Source organism: Anolis sagrei, chromosome 6, assembly GCF_037176765.1.
Source record: "Anolis sagrei isolate rAnoSag1 chromosome 6, rAnoSag1.mat, whole genome shotgun sequence".
Lineage (NCBI taxonomy): Eukaryota > Metazoa > Chordata > Lepidosauria > Squamata > Dactyloidae > Anolis > Anolis sagrei.
In genome coordinates, this window is record NC_090026.1 from 2,168,481 (window position 1) to 2,187,489 (window position 19,009).

The 19,009-nt window shown below is 46.0% G+C and overlaps 1 protein-coding gene across 3 annotated transcripts in view; it reads left to right on the top strand.

Moving 5' to 3' along the window:
- Positions 1-19,009, top strand: part of LOC132777489 (polyamine-transporting ATPase 13A3-like) — a 91,493-nt gene that overhangs the window by 55,753 nt on the left and 16,731 nt on the right. For all 3 annotated transcript variants that reach the window (XM_067469654.1, XM_067469655.1, XM_067469656.1), the window contains exons 14-27: positions 1,557-1,618; positions 2,161-2,311; positions 2,855-2,974; positions 3,146-3,163; positions 4,195-4,348; positions 6,060-6,180; positions 6,287-6,411; positions 8,304-8,479; positions 8,828-8,968; positions 12,767-12,846; positions 12,962-13,004; positions 14,091-14,200; positions 15,628-15,724; positions 15,830-15,902. In XM_067469654.1, the coding sequence (XP_067325755.1) occupies positions 1,557-1,618; positions 2,161-2,311; positions 2,855-2,974; positions 3,146-3,163; positions 4,195-4,348; positions 6,060-6,180; positions 6,287-6,411; positions 8,304-8,479; positions 8,828-8,968; positions 12,767-12,846; positions 12,962-13,004; positions 14,091-14,200; positions 15,628-15,724; positions 15,830-15,902 (1,471 nt within the window). The remainder of the gene's footprint in view (positions 1-1,556; positions 1,619-2,160; positions 2,312-2,854; positions 2,975-3,145; positions 3,164-4,194; positions 4,349-6,059; positions 6,181-6,286; positions 6,412-8,303; positions 8,480-8,827; positions 8,969-12,766; positions 12,847-12,961; positions 13,005-14,090; positions 14,201-15,627; positions 15,725-15,829; positions 15,903-19,009) is intronic.

Below are 19,009 nucleotides of genomic sequence, written 5' to 3' on the forward strand. Positions count from 1 at the left end.
TGGGCATTGACCTTGAGTTTTGGAGTTGTAGTTCACCTACCTCTAGAGAGCACTGTGGACTCAAACAATGATGGATCTGGACCAAATTCGGCATGGATACTTAATCTGCCCAAATATGAACACAGATGGAGTCTGGTGGAAACAGACCTTGATATTTGGAAGTTGTAGCTACTGGGATTTATAGTTCACCTACAATCAAGGAGCATGCTGAACCCCACCAACGACAGAATTGGGGCAAACTTCCCACACAGAACCCTCATGGACAACAGAAAATACTGTATTTTCTGGTGGTCTTTGGTGACCCTTCCGACCCCCCCCCCCCCCCGGGGTCTTGACTTCCCAGGTTGAGAAATGGTGCCTTAAGACCATTCAGTCCAACTCCCTTCACCAGGGCAAGAAAGCATAATCAAAACCCTCCTGACAAAGGGCCATCCAGCCACTCACGCACACACATAGATGTATATGACGGGCAAACCAGACACTCTCCACATCAACTCTGGCAAAGCAACAGCAAGAAGTACTGTTTACCCACAAGCATAAAGCCATTACATATATTGGACACCAACACTTTCTCATTACTTGATTTTCCAGATCACCAGACCGGGCCACAGCAACGCCTGGCAGGGGATCGCTAGTTATCTATATAAATAAAAACGTAATGTTCGTTTCTGGGATTAACATAACTCAAAAACCACTGGACAAATTGACACCAAATGTGGGCACAAGGCACCTCTCAGGCAAACGAGTGACCATCACTCATAAAAACACGGGAAAACACAGCAGAAGGGGCTTAAAAAGCCAAAAAATATTAAATACTAGGTTCTTGTGGGTTTTTTCGGGCTATAGAGCCATGTTCTAGAGGCATTTCTCCTGGCGTTTCGCCTGCATCTATGGCAAGCATCCTCAGAGGTAGTGAGCCCGAAAAAACCCACAAGAACCTAGTGATTCCAGCCATGAAAGCCTTCGATAATATTAAATACATTGCAACACATGCAGATAACCACATATATACACATATACACAAATATATACACATACATATACACATATATACACACACAAAACACATATACACAGACTGGACCACAACAACGCATGGCAGGGGACGGCTAATATTATACATGAATCCCACAATTCCTTTCTTCCTTATTTTCCATTTAATTTTTTTCTCTACATCTGCTTCTGGGCTTTCCTTTCTCTTCCATTCTACGATCCTCTGGGTGATTCCGTACCATAATAGCTGGTTACTTTGTCCACAATTATTCTTTTGACTCATCCCTTTCTGTTATTGTTGCATCAGATTTTAATCAATCATCCATCACCTGCTCTGCTAATAATAACAATCTATTATTTAATACCTGCTGTTAGGAATTGTGGGAGTTGAAGTCCAGAACACTTGGAGGAAGGCCGAAGTTTGCCCATGCTCAATATAGACAATTCTCTCTGCAGTTATCACATATTGCAGTCACCGTCCATATTTTCTTTCAGCTTGACTGTCCCAGCCAATAAATCCCTCGTTTGATTGTGGATTTCAACCGTATCAATTTCCTTTTCAGACGGGGACGTTGACTGAGGACGGGCTGGACTTTTGGGGCTTCGTCCAAGCTCAGGACGGCCGGTGAGTGGACGAAGCAAGGCTGGGCTTCCAAGAAAGCCATTATTTGTGATGGTGTGAGATTGCTTGCCATAGGGGAACTTTTGTGTGGGTCACTGGGGGTCTTCTTTGTGATTTTGAGGCAAAAATTGACCCAATGTTATTTCAATGGGCTCAAATGACAGGGAGGAGATATCATTGAACATGGGGAAGAACTTCCAGTCTGTAAGGAGGGCTGTTCAGCAGTGGGACTCTCTGCCTTGGAGTCTGGTGGAAGCTCCTTCCTTGGCAGCTTTGGAACAGAGGCTGGGTGGCCATCTGTCGGGGATGCTTTGATGCTGCTTTTCCTGCATAATGGCAGAAGGGGGTTGGGTTGGGTGGCCCAAGTGGTCTCTTCCAACTCTGTTATTCGATGATTGATTGCCAACCTGATGGTCTTGCCTGTCCCTTCAACGATGCTCTCCTCCCCCTGGCGTTGCACCCATTTCTGTGTTGGAGGAGCTCCGTTTTCTCCCCGGCTGTTGATCTCTTACACCGTGTGTCTCTCTGCCCCTCTTTTCCCGCAGCTTCCTCCCTCCGGGGCAGGACCTCCGCTCCCCGGCCCTGACCGGCTCTCCTTTCGTGGCCGCCATGGCCGCCTGCCACTCGCTCACCACCATCGGCGGCCGCCTCTCGGGGGACCCCCTCGACCTCAAGATGTTCGAGGCCACCGGATGGGTAAGCAGGCACACATTGGGGCCTCTGTTCTGCCTTGCTCAGACCACACCTGGAATCACACGGTGTCCAATTCTGGGCACCACAATTGAAGGGAGATATTGACTCTAAGCTGGAATGTGTCCAGAGAAAGAAGGTGACTAAAATGATCAAGGATGTGGAGAACAAGCCCTATGAGGAGCGGCTTAAAGATCTGGCTGTTAGGAATTGTGGGAGTTGGAGATCAAAACACCTGGAGGGAGGGCCAAAGTTGGCCCATGCCTGTTCTATTAGTTCTGGTTCAGGAAGGAGGTGTCTACTACTTGCACAACAAAACATGCAGAATATACTTTTTGTATACTTTATATACTTTCCCAACTAATCAGGAAGGCTTTTTCTTTCGCCCATGCCTGTTCTAGAGGTTGGTAAGCCAAGGCTGGGAGGCCCTCTTGTCAGGAGGGCTTTGGTTGTGTTCTCCTTCCTGGCACAAAAAAGGGGTTTGGACTGGATGGACTTTGGGGTCTCGTTCAATTGTGGTTCAGAGTCGGTCCTCTCTCTTCTCTGCAGGTCCTGGAGGAGCCCACCATGGAGGAAACGTCCCGCCATGACCAGATCCAGCCCACAGTCGTCCGGCCCCCGGATCGGGGGGCCCCAGGGACCCCGAAGGGAGCCCCCGAGGAGGAGGAGGTGAGACAAAGCATAACACTCTTTGCCACTTTGAGTCTCTTTGGGGAGAGAAAAAAACGGTATAAATAAACATAATCATCATCGTCATTTGAGTATTTCAAAAAATGTGATCATGAGGCCCACCTCCTTGGATTCTGACTTTGCTCTTTTTGCTTCCTTTTTTCTTTCCAGGAACTCATGGAGATGATGGTGAGTGGGTCTACTCTTGCTTCCCATTACATTTGGGGGGTGGGTTAACATTTTGCTCAGAGACATAATGCCTCTTGTTTCCCATCGTTGTCAACTATGAATTGCACATATGGTATTTCCTGCGTCTGCGCAGACAGTGTTGGGGTTCAGCCTGTGTGTGAACCTGAATCTCATTCTCTGATTGTATTTCCTGATGCCAATGTAGATGTCAGTGTGAATTCTGAGGCCAATTTAGATGATGATGGTTTGAGTAGTGAAAATCCTACAGCCTTGGAAAGTGAAAGTCAAGATTCCCATGAGAACATGCATTCCGAGCAGAGCAGAGACGTTTCACTCCCTTTTCCTTCCAGTGTTAGTTCTCCAGAGAATCTGACACCTGGCCTGCCTAATGAGGATAGGCAGGGGCAGATTTGGCAGAGGCGGGGGGAAGCACAAAGTTTACGTAGGTCAGCTAGATTAAGAGAAATGCAAACAAAGTCTTCAGGCGTGTCTCGCAATAGATTTCTTGGCCTTAAGTATGCCTGGCCGGAATGCAGCTTCAGACCAGGCATCGTTCCAGATTCATGTCCAAGCTTTTGCAGGTCTCCTGATTCAAGTGGCCTTGTTCCTCGGAGGTTTTCTAGTTGTTCCAAGTACGGTTAGTGGATTGCTAACAGGTTCCAGGATTCAGCAGTTTTGCTGTGGGTTTCATGATCTTGTTGCTGATTTTTACTGTGACTTTTTACCATTGCATATTTCTTCTATTTTGTATTCATCTTTCATCAATAAAGAAGGATTGTTTTCCTGAAGTCAAGTGTGGTGGATTGTTGTCTAAGGGTCCAGTTTCCTGCTCTGGGTTGCAATAGACAGTTCGGAATCTTCTAGAAAACTTATTAGACACTTTTAGACAGTAGCCACGCCCCCTCTCCCCATAGAGTATATAGCCAGTGGGAGGGGCTGCTGCCTCAGTTCCGGTGACCACTCGGAAAACTATGGTCACAGGTTTGCAACCTATATTTTTCCTGGCTCCACCCTCCTCCTCTTCTGTGCAGAGAGCCTTCCAGATTGGCCTCCTGGTGCAGTTCCCCTTCTCCTCGGCCCTGCAGCGCATGAGCGTCGTGACCCGCACTTTGGGCGAGAAGCGCCTCACGGCGTACATGAAGGGCGCCCCCGAAGTGGTGGGGAGCCTCTGCCGCCAGGAGACCGGTGAGTCCTTAATTGGGGATGCTCTGAAGAGCAAACCAACATTCCCTTTCTGTGGGCGGTGCAATGTTTATTCTTTTATTTTTTTAAAGAAATTTTATTAAATTTTATATAGAATATAATGAAAGAGTGAGAACAATAAGGTATAGAAAAGTAAAGAAAAAAAGAGAGAGGGAAAAGCCAATAAAGTAAGAAGTAAAAAAGATATCCTAAATAAAACCCTAAAAAAAAAAAAGATAAATAAACTACAAGAATACATCCACACACAAAAAAAAAAAAGAAAAAAGAAAAAAGAAAAACATAGAAAAAATAAAAAGAAAAGAAAAAAGAAAAGAAAGTGACTGTCTTTCCATCTTCTTGGATAAAATATTCTTATTATTCAAAAATATTTTTTTATTAAAGATAATAAAATTGTCTATCTTGTTTTTTATATTCGCAAATTGTCCAGACAGTAATGAAGACTGTCCCAATTTGTTCTTTTTGTTATTATGTCTGTATTTTTCTTCAACCTTTTTAACTTGTATGCAGAACACATCATGCGATGTGCGGGGCTGGATGAATGCAAAGCTGGGGTGAAAATTGCTGGAAGAAACATTAACAACCTCAGATATGCAGATGACACCACTCTGATGGCCGAAAGCGAGGAGGAGCTGAGGAGCCTTCTAATCAAGGTGAAAGAAGAAAGCGCAAAAGCCGGGTTGCAGCTAAACGTCAAAAAAACCAAGATTATGGCAACAAGAATGATTGACAACTGGAAAATAGAGGGAGAAATCGTGGAGGCCGTGACAGACTTTGTATTTCTAGGTGCAAAGATTACTGCAGATGCAGACTGTGGCCAGGAAATCAGAAGACGCTTACTTCTTGGGAGGAGAGCAATGTCCAATCTCGATAAAATAGTAAAGAGTAGAGACAACAGATTGGCAACAAAGATCCGCCTAGTCAAAGCCATGGTATTCCCTGTAGTCACCTACGGATGTGAGAGCTGGACCTTAGGGAAGGCTGAGCGAAGGAAGATCGATGCTTTTGAGCTGTGGTGTTGGAGGAAAGTTCTGAGAGTGCCTTGGACTGCGAGAAGATCCAACCAGTCCATCCTCCAGGAAATAAAGCCCGACTGCTCACTGGAGGGAAAGATACTAGAGACAAAGTTGAAGTACTTTGGTCACATCATGAGGAGACAGGAAAGCCTAGAGAAGACAATTATGTTGGGGAAAGTGGAAGGCAAAAGGAAGAGAGGCCGACCAAGGGCAAGATGGATGGATGGCATCCTTGAAGTGACTGGACTGACCTTGAGGGAGCTGGGGGTGGTAATGGCCGACAGGGAGCTCTGGCGTGGGCTGGTCCATGAGGTCACGAAGAGTCGGAGACGACTGAACGAATGAACAACAATTTTTCTTCAACATAAAGTCAGTTTGTCCATGTCCTTTATTTCTCTGATTTTTTTCTACCCAATCCTGTACTTGCTTCCACTCTCTAACAAAAACAACAACAAAAACAATTCTAGCGGCGGTCGCTGTATATGTAAAAAGTTTGTCCTCTTGTTCTGTCAATTGTAAATCCAAATCTGTAAAGCCTAACAAGTAGTACTCTGGCTTTCTTGTAAAAGTTCTTTTCTTCATGAATTACCCTCCAAAACTTTACTGCTTCTTTACAAGTCCACCACATATGGTAGAAGGAACCCACAATGTTTATCCTGACGCTCCCCTCTGTCTTTCAGTTCCGGAGAACTTCTCTGCAGTGCTGGAGTCCTACACCCAACGAGGGCTGAGGGTCCTCGCCTTGGCACGGCGGCGGCTGGAGAGCAAGTTCACCTGGCACAAGGTCCAGCACATCAGCAGGTGCGTAAATGCCTCGCTTCTTTCTCTGCTGCCTCCCCCACCCTCCAAAGGGACCTATACCTATATGAGTGCCCCGTCCCCCCAACGCTCCTCTCCTCTGCTGCAGGGACTTCATTGAGAGTGGCATGGACTTTCTGGGGCTGGCCATGCTCCAGAACAAGCTCAAGCCAGAGACAGTACCGGTGCTGGCAGAGCTGCGCAGGGCTTGCATCCGCCCCGTCATGGTGACAGGTAGGAAGAGGAAGCAGGAAAGGGAAGTAGGAAGGGAAGGGAAAGAAGGGGAAGGGAGGAGGGGTCTCTGAGGGCTCAGAAAGAAGCAGGAAAGGGTCATAGAATCATAGAATCAAAGAGTTGGAAGAGACCTCATGAGCCATCCAGTCAACCCCCTGCCAAGAAGCAGGAATATTGCATTCAAATCACCCCTGACAAATGGCCATCCAGCCTCTGCTTAAAAGCTTCCAAAGAAGGAGCCTCCACTACACTCTGGGGCAGAGAGTTCCACTGCTGAACGGCTCTCACAGTCAGGAAGTTCTTCCTAATGTTCAGATGGAGTCTCTTCTCTTGTAGTTTGAAGCCATTGTTCCGCATCCTAGTCTCCAAGGAAGCAGAAAACAAGCTTGCTCCCTCCTCCTCCCTGTGGCTTCCTCTCACATATTTATCCATGGCTATCATATCCCCTCTCAGCCTTCCCTTGTTAAGCTCACAGCACGTGTTCAGATACAGTCCAGGATTCTGTTATTGCCATTAGCTAGCCAACCTGCTGATAACTGTCCACTTAGCTGACTTCAAACAGTTTCTCTGCTTCAACTAGCAGCTCTTGTCTTTATTTACATTATTTACAACTGAGTCACACTCGGTTGTAGGTTTTTCGGGCTATATGGCCATGTTCTAGAAGCATTCTCTCCTGACATTTCGCCTGCATCTATGTCAGGCATCCTCAGAGGTTGTGAGATCTGAGAATGCTTGACAACACTCAAACTCAGGGAAACTCCAAAGAGGAAACCACCAGGGACAGCTAATCTCATCTCAACAAAAGATTCCCCCAGGCACTAACAAGCCACACCAAAAAAACTGCCAGGCCACCAAATACTAATCAAGGTGGCCAATTGAAATATTCACACCTACCTCCAACAGACAAGAGTTGTATTGTCGAAGGCTTTCATGGTCGGAATCAATGGGTTGTTGTAGGTTTTTTTGGGCTCTATGGCCATGTTCTAGAGTCATTCTCTCCTCTAGAGAATGCCTCTAGAACATTGGTTCTCAACCTGGGGTCCCCAGATGTTTTTGGCCTTCAACTCCCAGAAATCCTAAAAGCTGGTAAACTGGCTGGGATTTCTGGGAGTTGAAGGCCAAAAACATCTGGGGACCCCAGGTTGAGAACCACTGCTCTAGAACATGGCCATAGAGCCCGAAAAAACCTACAACAACCCAGATGAGAGTTCTTTCTCCCACCCTAGTCATTCCACAGATATATAAACCCAATTTTCCTAGTTCCAACAGACTTCACAACCTCTGAGGATGCTTGCCATAGATGCAGGTGAAATGTCAGGAGAGAATGCTTCTAGAACATGGTCATATGGCCTGAAAAACTACAACAACCCAGATAGAACAATGGCAACTGATACATTTATACAAGATTATTATCAGCTCATTAATTCAGCGTCCAGTCTCCGGTTGTTGTGACATTGAACTTCGCCCTGAAGAGCCTGATCCTGCCCTGTTTCTTTCAAGTCTTGAGGGGCCTGCTCCTGATCAGCGTCCGTGAGCTCCAAAGTCTCAGGCTGTTCAGTTGGCAATTCGGCATTTGCCCCTGATTTGGCTGCTGGGAGAGAAACCTCTAAGTCGGGCATGGGCAAACTTTGGTCCTCCCTCCAGGTGTTTTGGACTTCAACTCCCACCATGACTTCCCTCAGTCTAGACACTAAATTCCTTTTGAAGCAGCCCAAAATCCCATTGGTCTTTTTCGCTGCTGCATCACACTCCTGGCTCTTGTCCAACTTGTTCTCCATGAACTCCAATAAATAACTTTTTCACATGTTGTCAAGCCAGGCATCACCCATTCTGTATCTTTGCATTTCATTTTTCCTTCCTTCCTTCTTCCCTCCTTCTCTTTGTTGGCTCAGGAGATAACCTCTTGACGGCCGTCTCGGTGGGCCGCGAGTGCGGCATGATCCCGGCCAAAGGGAAGGTCATTCTGACGGAGGCCCTGCCCCCCAGGGACGGCCAGCCGGCCACCATCCACTGGCAGCAGGCGGACGAGCTCCCAGCCCCAGAGATCCCTGACAAGGACAGCAAGCAGGTGAGGAGCCCTGCCCCTGCCTTGGGTCAACAAGAATAAGAATCTTTACTGCAACAGAAATAACATAAGGAAAGAATAAGCTTGTGCCTGAAGTAATCTGTTAAAGAAAGAAACATATTTTGAAGGAAAATAAATTCAAAACCTGTTTAGTAAAAGGAATCGTTCTCTTAAGAGTTGTTTTATAAAATGTGTTAAATGTAACCTCTGAAGAAATGTGCCTCTAAGAGCTAAGAAACATTGAAACCATCAAGCTTCTTCTATCCTTCAATAAACTTGTTACAGTTTCTTCTAAAGCCAAGTCTCTGTTACAAATACTTTCAAGTTAACCCGCCCACCTCCGCCCCTCAGGAGATCAAGCTGATGCTGGACAAGGAAGAGCCTCCCCCTGCAGCGCCCCGGCCAGCGGTCCCCGAGGTCAGCTACCACTTCGCCATCGGCGGAAGGTCCTTCTCCGTCATCCTGGAGCACTTCCCCGACCTGCTGCCCAAGGTGAGCCTCTGCTGACGGGATCCCAACACTCCTTATGTGGAGCCTCAGAAGCGTTGCATCCTCAATAAATGTGCTAGATAACAGCCGCCATGATCCTTAGCGTAGGAATGTTTGGTATCTCTTACAAAGCAGAATGCAGGGTTGTGGTGGTAGTAATTTATTTAAATAAAAATGCAATGGTCGTTTGTGGGATTAACACCTTTCGTCCATGTCCCAGCATTATTTCCAATTTTAACTCTACATTTGGCCTTCCCACTGTTTTTAATTGTGTGTTGTCTTATTGATAGTGTTGTGTATTTCATTCTCTATGTTTTTTAATTGCTTGTATTGTTGTTATTATTGCTTGTATTGTTGTGTTTGGGCTCGGCCTCATGTAAGCCGCACCGAGTCCCTTGGGGAGATGGTAGCGGGGTACAAATAAAGTGTTATTATTATTATTATTAACATAACTCAAAATCCACTGGATGAATTGACACCTAATTTGGACACAATACACCTCTCAGGTCAACAAGTGACCAACACTCATAAAAACACTAAAAAACATAGCAGAAAAGACTTAAAAAGCAAAAAAAAAAAAATCACAACACATGCACAAAACCACATATAGACACAAACATACATATATACACATATACGCAAACATACACACACATATACACACACACAAAACAGATATACACAGACTGGGCCACAGCAACGCGTGGCAGGGGGCAGCTAGTAATAATAATAATAATACTTTTATTTGTCCCCCACCCTGTCTGTCTCCCTGAGGGGGACTCAGGGCAGTTTCCAACAAAAGTAACACAATGGCAACCATTCAGTGCCGAAAACAGACTGATAAATCAAATCAAAACAGTGGATAAAATAATCTCAAAACAAAAATAATAAATAAATAAAGATTACGGTAAAGGTTTTCCCCTGATGTTAAATCCAGTCGTGTCCGGCTCTGGGACTCTGGTGCTCATCTCCATTTCTAAGTCAAAGAGCCGGCGTTGTCCGTAGACACCTCCAAGGTCATGTGGCCAGCATGACTGCATGGAGCGCCGTTACCTTCCTGCCAGAGCGGCACCTATTGATCTACTCACATTTGCATGTTTTCAAACTACTAGGTTGGCAGAAGCTGGGGTTAACAGTGGGAGCTCACACCGTCCCCCAGATTCGAATCTACGACCTTTCGATCAACAAGGTCAGCGGCTCAATGTTTAACCCACTGTGCCGCTTGGGGCTCCGTAAAATAAAATGAAGCTAAATAAAAATAATACATAATTGAACTTAAATAAACATAATATAAGCCATCACACATCATTTCCACAGGCTGAAGTAGGTGTCTAGTAGCTAGGCGAGGATATATAGAAAGGCGTACTAGTCTTCCTCTTCTTCATAGGCTAAGGTGCATAAAGGGGTTTTAAAAAGCTTTTTAAAGGAGAGGAGGGTGGGGACTGTTTTTATTTCTTTAGGGAGGGAGTTCCAGAGGATGGGGGCCACCACCACGGAGAAGGCCCCCTCTCTCGTCCCCACTAACCATGCTTGAGACAGGGGTGGGACTGAGAGCAGGGCCTTCTCTGTGGATTGCAAGGCTCAGGCCTGTTTGTATACAGAGATGTGGTTTTGCAAATAGTCCGGGCCCAAACAGTTTAGGGCTTTATAGATAATGACCAGCACTTTATACGGTCATTATTATGACCGTACAAAGCAGACCGGCAGACCGTGGAGCTGCTGTAACATGGGAGTAGTTCTCTCCCTGTTTGCTGTAACATGGGGGTAGTTCTCTCCCTGTTTGGTGCTCCAGTTAGTAACCTGGCTGCTGATCTATGAACCAGTTGCAGCTTCCGAACTATCTTCAAAGGCAGCCCCACATAGAGAGTGTTGCAGTAGTCCAGACGGGATGTGACTAAGGTGTGGACTACCATGGTCAAGACTAGTGTCTCAAGGTATGGGCGCAGCTGGCGCACAAGTTTTGATTGTGCAAAGGCACTCCTGGCCACCACAGACACCTGGAGTTCCCCATCGTGGTCCCTGTGAATCACACATATGGTATTTCCTGCGCCTGTGCAGACAGTTTGGAATCTTCTAGAAAACTTATTAGACACTTTTAGGTGGTAGCCCCACCCACTCTCCCCTTGAGCGTATATATAGCCAGTGAGAGGGGCTACTATAATAATAATAATAATAATAATAATAATAATAATAATACTTTATTTGTACCTCGCTACCATCTCCCGAAGGACTCGGTACGGCTTACAAGAGGCCGAGCCCAAATACAACAATAAAAACAGCAGCAGCAACAACAATACAATAACTAAAAAAAACCAAAAACAAAGCAATAACAATTAACAACACCCAATGACGCAATTAAAACAATGGCCGGGCCAAATATAATAATTAAAATTAAAAGTGCTGGGCATGACAAGATGGGGTGTTTGGAGGGGGATGGGCATGCAGATATCCTGGATCTCTGATAAAGTGCGTTGGTCTCTGATAAAGTGCAATCTCTGATAAAGTGCGATGAAAGGAACTGCCTCAGTTCCTTTCATCCGCCGCCATTGCAGCAGCTAGGAATCTTTCTCTCATTTTTCTTCATCTTTTAATTTTTACTATTTTATTTTATTTTTATTTTATTTTACTTTAATTTTATTTTTTATTTTGTCGTGCTTATGGTATGCTGACCACCAGTTTCTTTAAGACGGGTCCCTCATGTGGAGGGAAAAGCTGTTGCAATCCAGAGCAGGAAACGAGACCTTAAGATAACAATCCACCACACTTGACTGTGTATTGATGAAAAATGGTTACAAAAGAGAGGAAAATGCAAAGTCAAAAAGCCACAGTAAAAATCAGCAATCACAAATTTCAATGAACTAGATCAGGAACCAAAAGCAACACTGTAAAATCCTGGAACCTGTTAGCAATCCACTAACCGTACTTGGAGCACTAGAAGCCTCTTGGGATGAAGGCCACGGGAAACGGGAGATCTGCCAAGGTAATGCCTCAGTCTAAAACGATGCCTGATCTAAAGAGTCAACCCGGCTAGAGGCACTTAAAGCCGAGGAAACTGTTTCGTGACACGCCTCCAGGCTTTGAAGCCTTTGTTTCTTTTTTTTTTAATCTGCTTGACCTTCGCAGACTCTGCGATTCACTCCTGTTTCTCCAAATCTGTCCTCTTCTATCCTCATTAAGGATCCCAGGTGTTAGCTTCTCTGGAGAGCTATCACCGCTTGACCCTGAAACATTCTCAGGAGAATGTGTACTTTCACTTTCCAACCCTTCCAAGCCTGCAGGAGTTTCTTCTACACAATCAACATTTTCATTAGCATCAGGAGCATCAGAAAATACATTTTCAGTAGCATCAGGAAATACAATCAGAGAAGCATGTTCAGGTTCAGGTTCACACCCAGGCTGAACCCCAACAAAAGCCAATGAGTCCAGGATCACCCTCTGACTGCGGACTTGTGTCTTCAAGGGGAGTGCGACCCCATCCAACACAACACAGGCTGTAATCCCACACCCTGATCTGCCTTTCCGACTGACCATGAGGACCTCTTGTTTTGTCTGAATTTAATTTCCACTTACTGGCCCTCTTCCAGTCCATTACTGACGACGAACATTGGTTTAGGGGCAGGACGGCATCCTTGGCATAGAGTTGGGTGTCGTCAGCGTAAATTGGATACCAAACTCCAAAAATCTGGATGATCTCTCCCAACAGTTTCATGTAAATGTTAAGCAGCCTGGAGGGAGGGCCCAAGTTTGCCCCTGCCTGATGTATAATCTTCGTTATGAGCCTCTTCTGTTGTTGTGTTCCAGCTTCTGCTCTGCGGCACCATCTACGCCCGCATGGCCCCCGACCAGAAGACGCAGCTGGTGGAAGCCCTGCAGAAGATGGAGTGAGTGCGCCCCCCAATCTCTCCGCTAGCCAAGCCTCTTCTGGAAGGTTTGGGAGTTTTAAGGATGGAGGGAACCCCTCTTCCTCCTCCAATTCACCCGCCTCTTGTCTTTCAGCTACTACGTCGGGATGTGTGGGGACGGAGCCAACGACTGCGGGGTGAGTCCTTCACCTATTGGTATTACAATGAAAACAAAAGGCCTGCTGCATCGGCAAACTTGCCTATGTGTCCCTTCAGGGAAGTGGGGCAGAGCAGATAGTTATGGGTATTATGACACCCTCCCCCCAATGGCTTGAGACCAGGCTGACCTGTGAAGCCCAATAATAATAATAATAATAATAATAATAATAGTAATAATAATAATTGGGTTGTTGTGAAACTCTAAAATTACAACAGCAAAACAACAGAGGGAAAACAATCTGGGACATCTAATTACCTCTCAACAAAAGATTGCCCCAGGCACTGCCAGGCCATCAAATGCTAATCAAGGTGGTCGGCTGAAACATTCCCACCTAGCTCCAGCAGACAAGGGTTCTTTGTCCCACCCTGGTCATTCCACAGATATATAAACCCTTCTTCCTAGTTCCAACAGACCTCACAACTTCTGAGGATGCTTGCCATAGATGCAGGCGAAACATCAGGAGAAAATACCTCTAGAACATGGCCATACAGCCTGAAAAACCTACAACAACCCAGTGATTCCGGCCATGAAAGCCTTCAACAATATAATAATAATAATAATAATAATAATAATAATAATAATAATCATAGAATCATAGAGTTGGAAGAGACCTCCTGGGCCATCCAGTCCAACCCCATTCTGCCAAGAAGCAGGAAAATCGCATTCAAAGCACCTCTGACAGATGGCCATCCAGCCTCTGTTTAAAATCCTCCAAAGAAGGAGCCTCTACCACACTCCGGGGCAGAGAGTTCCACTGCTGAACAGCTCTCACAGTCAGGAAATAATAATAATAATAATAATAATAATAATAATAATAATAATAATTTTTGTACCCCACCAACCATCTCCCCGAAGGGACTCAGGGCAGCTTACAAGGGACACACCCAAGATTACAATTAAAACACAACATGTAAAACACTTTAACCAATTAAAACATCAGATAAAACAAATAACAACACAATTGAAAGCAATATAAAAACAAGATGGCTGAAAGAAACATAGTTGTGGTACAGAATCACTGAGTGCGAGGCAGCCCTGACTCTCCCATCTCTGCCCCATTCAGGCCCTGAAGCGAGCGCACGCCGGGATCTCCCTCTCGGAGCTCGAGGCCTCCGTGGCTTCGCCTTTCACCTCCAAGACCCCCAACATCTCCTGCGTCCCGGACCTCATCCGGTAGGTGCCGAATGTTGTAACTCAGGGTAGTTTTCACCTTGCTCCCAAACACCACCACTCCAGAGCTGTAGATTTTGTAGTTTATTGAGAAAAAAGCAAAGTCAAAACATAGAATTAGAAATGCAAAAGTTCCATAAGCAGGACAAAGGCTTAAATGCAAAAACACAGTTCCCAAGATCCAAAGGCAAAAACATGAAGCAAGATCCTTTAGGCAATGATCAAACAAAAGTCCATGGTAAAACAGTTAAACACAAGACCCAAAATCCCAGATTCAGGAAACCAAAAGCGTGCTGCTTAAAGCCAAGGTTAATCCATAGAAGTTTGCATGGAAAGAGCCACATTGAACTGACAACTCCCGTTTGTCAGCCAGAAGGCTAAATACCCTTTGCAATCATGAACGCATTGCGATGACCTTTGGCAGACTTGGCTTCTCGCTTACCAGCTAAGCGAGAGCTCCTCCTGACCCTTAATTCTAGGCGTTCTTGCCTACTCATTAATTCACTATCTTCAAGGCTCTCTTTATCTTGGTCCAGCTGGACTAGATCACCGTGGGAAGACTGAGAAGGTGAAGACAACTCCACCCGGCCGTTATCTATCCCATTGACATTCTTTTCCCCTGAGAACTAACTTGATGTTTCTGAGGCAGGCACAGAAATCTGAATCCCATCATTCTCTTCATCAGGGAACTCTGGCTCACAAGACCCACAGGGTTCAGTTTCAGATTCAGAATCAAACTGACAGACAGACACAACAGGAGGTGGTTTGTTTCAGCTGTTTTTGGTGCCATGGAAGGTTGGGCTTGAGTCCAGGGGGTGCTGTTGCTCTATCGGCTATGACGAAGAGCCGTCAGGACTTCCTCCTTCCTTTTGGTCGCTCAGCATTTTCTGATTTTCTTTATGGCGTCGTAAAACACCTCCCCTGCTTTTAGTGGTACCTAATTTCTTTAATTACAGCTAAAGCTGTTTTCGAATTGCTTAGGTAAACAATGAGCTAGGCTGACAGTTGGCAACTCACGGCAACCCGGGGTTTTGAACTTGCAACCTTCTGGTTGATAGATCTTATAATTGTTGTTGATTTACCAGCTGTGCTAAACTTCTGTCCCTCAAGTACTTTCCATGTCACAAGTTAATCCCATCATCACCTCCTCCATAATGTCATTTTAGGCCTCAGTCTTCTTAGGATGGTGTCTTCAGCCTTGGCAAACCTTAATAGCTCTTAGACAGACTGCAGTTATAAGATTTCATTCAATCCACTCATCACACTGGAGGTTGATATGCAGAGCCTGGATGGCCATCTGTCAGGAGGGACTGGGTGGTGTCTCCCTGCCTGGAAGGAATAGGGTTGGACTGGATGACCTTTGGGGGTCCCTTGTTCCAAATGTATGATTCTATCACTCTGATGTGTGTATGTGCCTCTGTCTTTCCTAGGGAAGGCCGTGCTGCCCTCGTGACCTCCTTCTGCGTCTTCAAGTTCATGGCCCTCTACAGCATCATCCAGTACCTCAGTGTCCTGCTTCTCTACTCGGTGAGCCCTCCCAGGCCGTGGTTCTGGCTGGGGTGGGGCTGGGCAAAGAAAGGGCCAAGGCTCAGGGAGTTAGGCCTCCTTTCTGCTCCTCTCCTCCTCCTTTAGATTCTGCGCAACCTCGGAGACATTCAGTACCTCTTCATCGATGTGGCCATCATCTTGTCCCTGGCTTTCACCAGTAAGACCTCCTCCTCAACATGTCCTCATCAAACCTTAAGAGCTGGAAGAGACCCCAAGGGCCACCCAGTCCGAACCTGTTCATTTATTTATCGTGTCAGGGGCAACCAGACCATTGTATCACATTTCTAACAGAACAAAACAAACAAACAGATAAAAAAACCCACAAAGTTTGCAAACTTGGTAGTTGATTAAATGTCCTTTGACCAGTATCTGGTCCCTTGGAGTGCTTCTGGTGTTGCTGCAAGAAGGTCCTCCCTTGTGCATGTGGCAGGGCTCAGGGTGTATTGCAGCAGGTGGTCAGTGGTTTGCTCTTCTCCACACTCGCATGTTGTGGACTCCACTTTGTGGCCCCATTTCTTGAGGTTGGCCCTGCATCTCATGGTGCCAGAGCGCAGTCTGTTCAGTGCCTTCCACGTCGCCCAGTCTTCTGTGTGCCCAGAGGGGAGTCTCTCATTTGGTATCAGCCGTTGATTGAGGTTCTGGGTTTGAGCCTGCCACTTTTGGACTCTTGCTTGCTGAGGGTGTTCCAGTAAGTGTCTCTGTAGATCTTAGAAAACTATTTCTTGATTTAAGTTGTTGACGTGCTGGCTGATACCCAAACAAGGGATGAGCTGGAGATGTCTCTGCCTTGGTCCTTTCACTGTTGGCTGCTACTTCCCGGCAGATGTCAGGTGGTGCAATACCGGCTAAGCAGTGTAATTCCTCCAGTGGTGTAGGGCACGCACACCCTGTGATAATGCGGCATGTCTCATGAAGAGCCACATCCATTGTTTGAGTGTGGTGAGATGTGTTCCACACTGGGCATGCATACTCAGCAGCAGAGTAGCATAGCGCAAGGGCAGATGTCTTCACTGTGTCTGGTTGTGATCCCCAGGTTGTGCCAGTCAGCTTTCGTATGATATTGTTTCTAGCACCCACTTTTTGCTTGATATTCAGGTAGTGCTTCTTGTAGGTCAGAGAACGGTCCAGAGTGACTCTCAGGTATTTGGGTGTGACCCTGTTCATGCCAGACAGGAAGATACTATCCAAGGCCTCCCAGCAGATGGCCATTCAGCCTCAATTTGGAGACGTGCAAAGAAGGAGCCCTCACTGGACTCAAGGCAGTATATTCCATTGTTGAACCGCTCTTCTTGTCAGGGAGGTTCAAGTTGAACCTCTTTTCCACCACAATACGAGAAAGATATCGCCAAGCTAGAAAGTGTCCAGAGAAGAGTGGCCAAACTGGTACAAATCTCTGTGAGAAGCAGCTGAAAGGCCAGGGTGTTGCACTCCAGAAGAGGAATAATCATTTGACTTTAAACACCACGCATTGAATAGGAAAAAAAAAACAATCATTTTATTGAAGATAAGTAAAAACAAAGTAAAAAGCACTTTAAAGAAATAGGTAAATCCAATTCGATAAGAAGATCAGGAACAAATTAGCCCAAGGTAGAGTTCAGCAACGTCCATAAAAGCAAAGTCCACACATCTCCAATATAATCCAGAAAGTCAGGAATACATTGATCCAAGGCTTGGGTAAGCAATCATGAAATCCAGGAATCCAAAACTATGAACAAGAAATATTGTAGCATGAAATTTCAGAGCAAGGTTTTTTTTTTGTCGTGTCAGGAGCAACTTGAGAAACTGCAAGTCGCTTCTGGTGTGAGAGAATTGGCCATCTGCAAGGATGTTGCCCAGGGGATGCCTGGATGATTTGATGTTTTTATCATCCTTGTGGGAGGCTTCTCTCATGTCCCCGCATGAGGAGCTGGAGCTGATAGAGGGAGCTCATCCGCCTCTCCTCGGATTCGAACCTGCGACCTGTCGGTTTTCAGTCCTGCCGGCACAGGGGTTTAACCCATTGCGCCACCGTGGGCTCCAGAACTTGGCGTGATTCTAAACGATGCTTCATCTGGCTACACATCCCAAACTTGAGACTTTTTATCCCCTTGTTAGCTAGGTCACTAGATCTCGGAAATTGGTTTCTCTTTAGTTGAGGCTTTGTTATTGTTTTCTGTTGAAGCCTGGCAGAGCGCCTAAGCCTTTGCACAGCTCTCCTGTTTTGATTGAACTCTTCTCGTCTATCTCTTGGCTCATTATCTATTTGCTCATTAATTTCTTCAGCTGGGCCAGGTGCCGAGCTATTTTTATGTTCTCTCTCATGAGAACTCTCCTATAACAATTCAGAAAGCACACCATCATCCCCACAACACCCAGGGACATTCTCATGGGAAACTACAGGGATCTCCTGGTCATTCTCTGTATCAATATCACTGACCAAACCATTGCCATCTTGAAACTCATCTTGAACCTCATTAGCATCATTCCCCACCTCCAAAGCATCTTGATCCTGAAACACAATCACAGGCTGAACTCCAACACTGGGGATGTTTAGCTTAGAGAAGAGAAGGGGGCATGAGAGCCATGTTTACACACGTGAGGAGGAATGAGCAAGGCTTGTTTTCCGCTGCTTCAGAAGCTAGAGATACAACAGCCCAGTGGACTGAAATTGCAGGAAATTGCACCTAAATATTAGGAAGAACTTCCTGATGGTATGAGCTGGTCGGCAGTGGAACAAACATGGTGTTGCCTGGGATTCCAATGGAGGTTTTTCAATTCAGACTGGATGGCCATCTGTTAGGAGGGCTTGGATGTTGCTCTGCCTTGCAGAAAGGGGGTTGGACTGGATGAACCTTGGGGGGGGTCCATTCCAAGTGGTGAAATATAACGTGTCTGAGAGTCCCAGTGGAGTCTTCTTTAGGGTTTTTAAAGAGAGGCTGGATGGATGGCCATCTGTCGGGAGGGCTTAGGTATCTTCCTTCCTAGTAGAAGGTGGTTGAATGGAAGGCCTTTAGGAGCCTCTTCCAACTATGATTCTGTATCTATCTCATCTGTCTATCTATCTATCTCAGTCATTATATGTATGACTGGATGGCCTTCTGTTGGGAGGGCTCGGATGGTGTCTTCCTGCCAGAAAGAGGTTGGACTGGGTGGCCTTTGGGCGCCCCTTCCAACTCTTTTATGATTCTGTATCTATTGTATATATTTCTTGGTCATGATCTATACATATCTGTGGCTGGACGGCCCTCTGTCAGGAGGGCTCGGGTGGTGTCTTCCTTCCTGTCA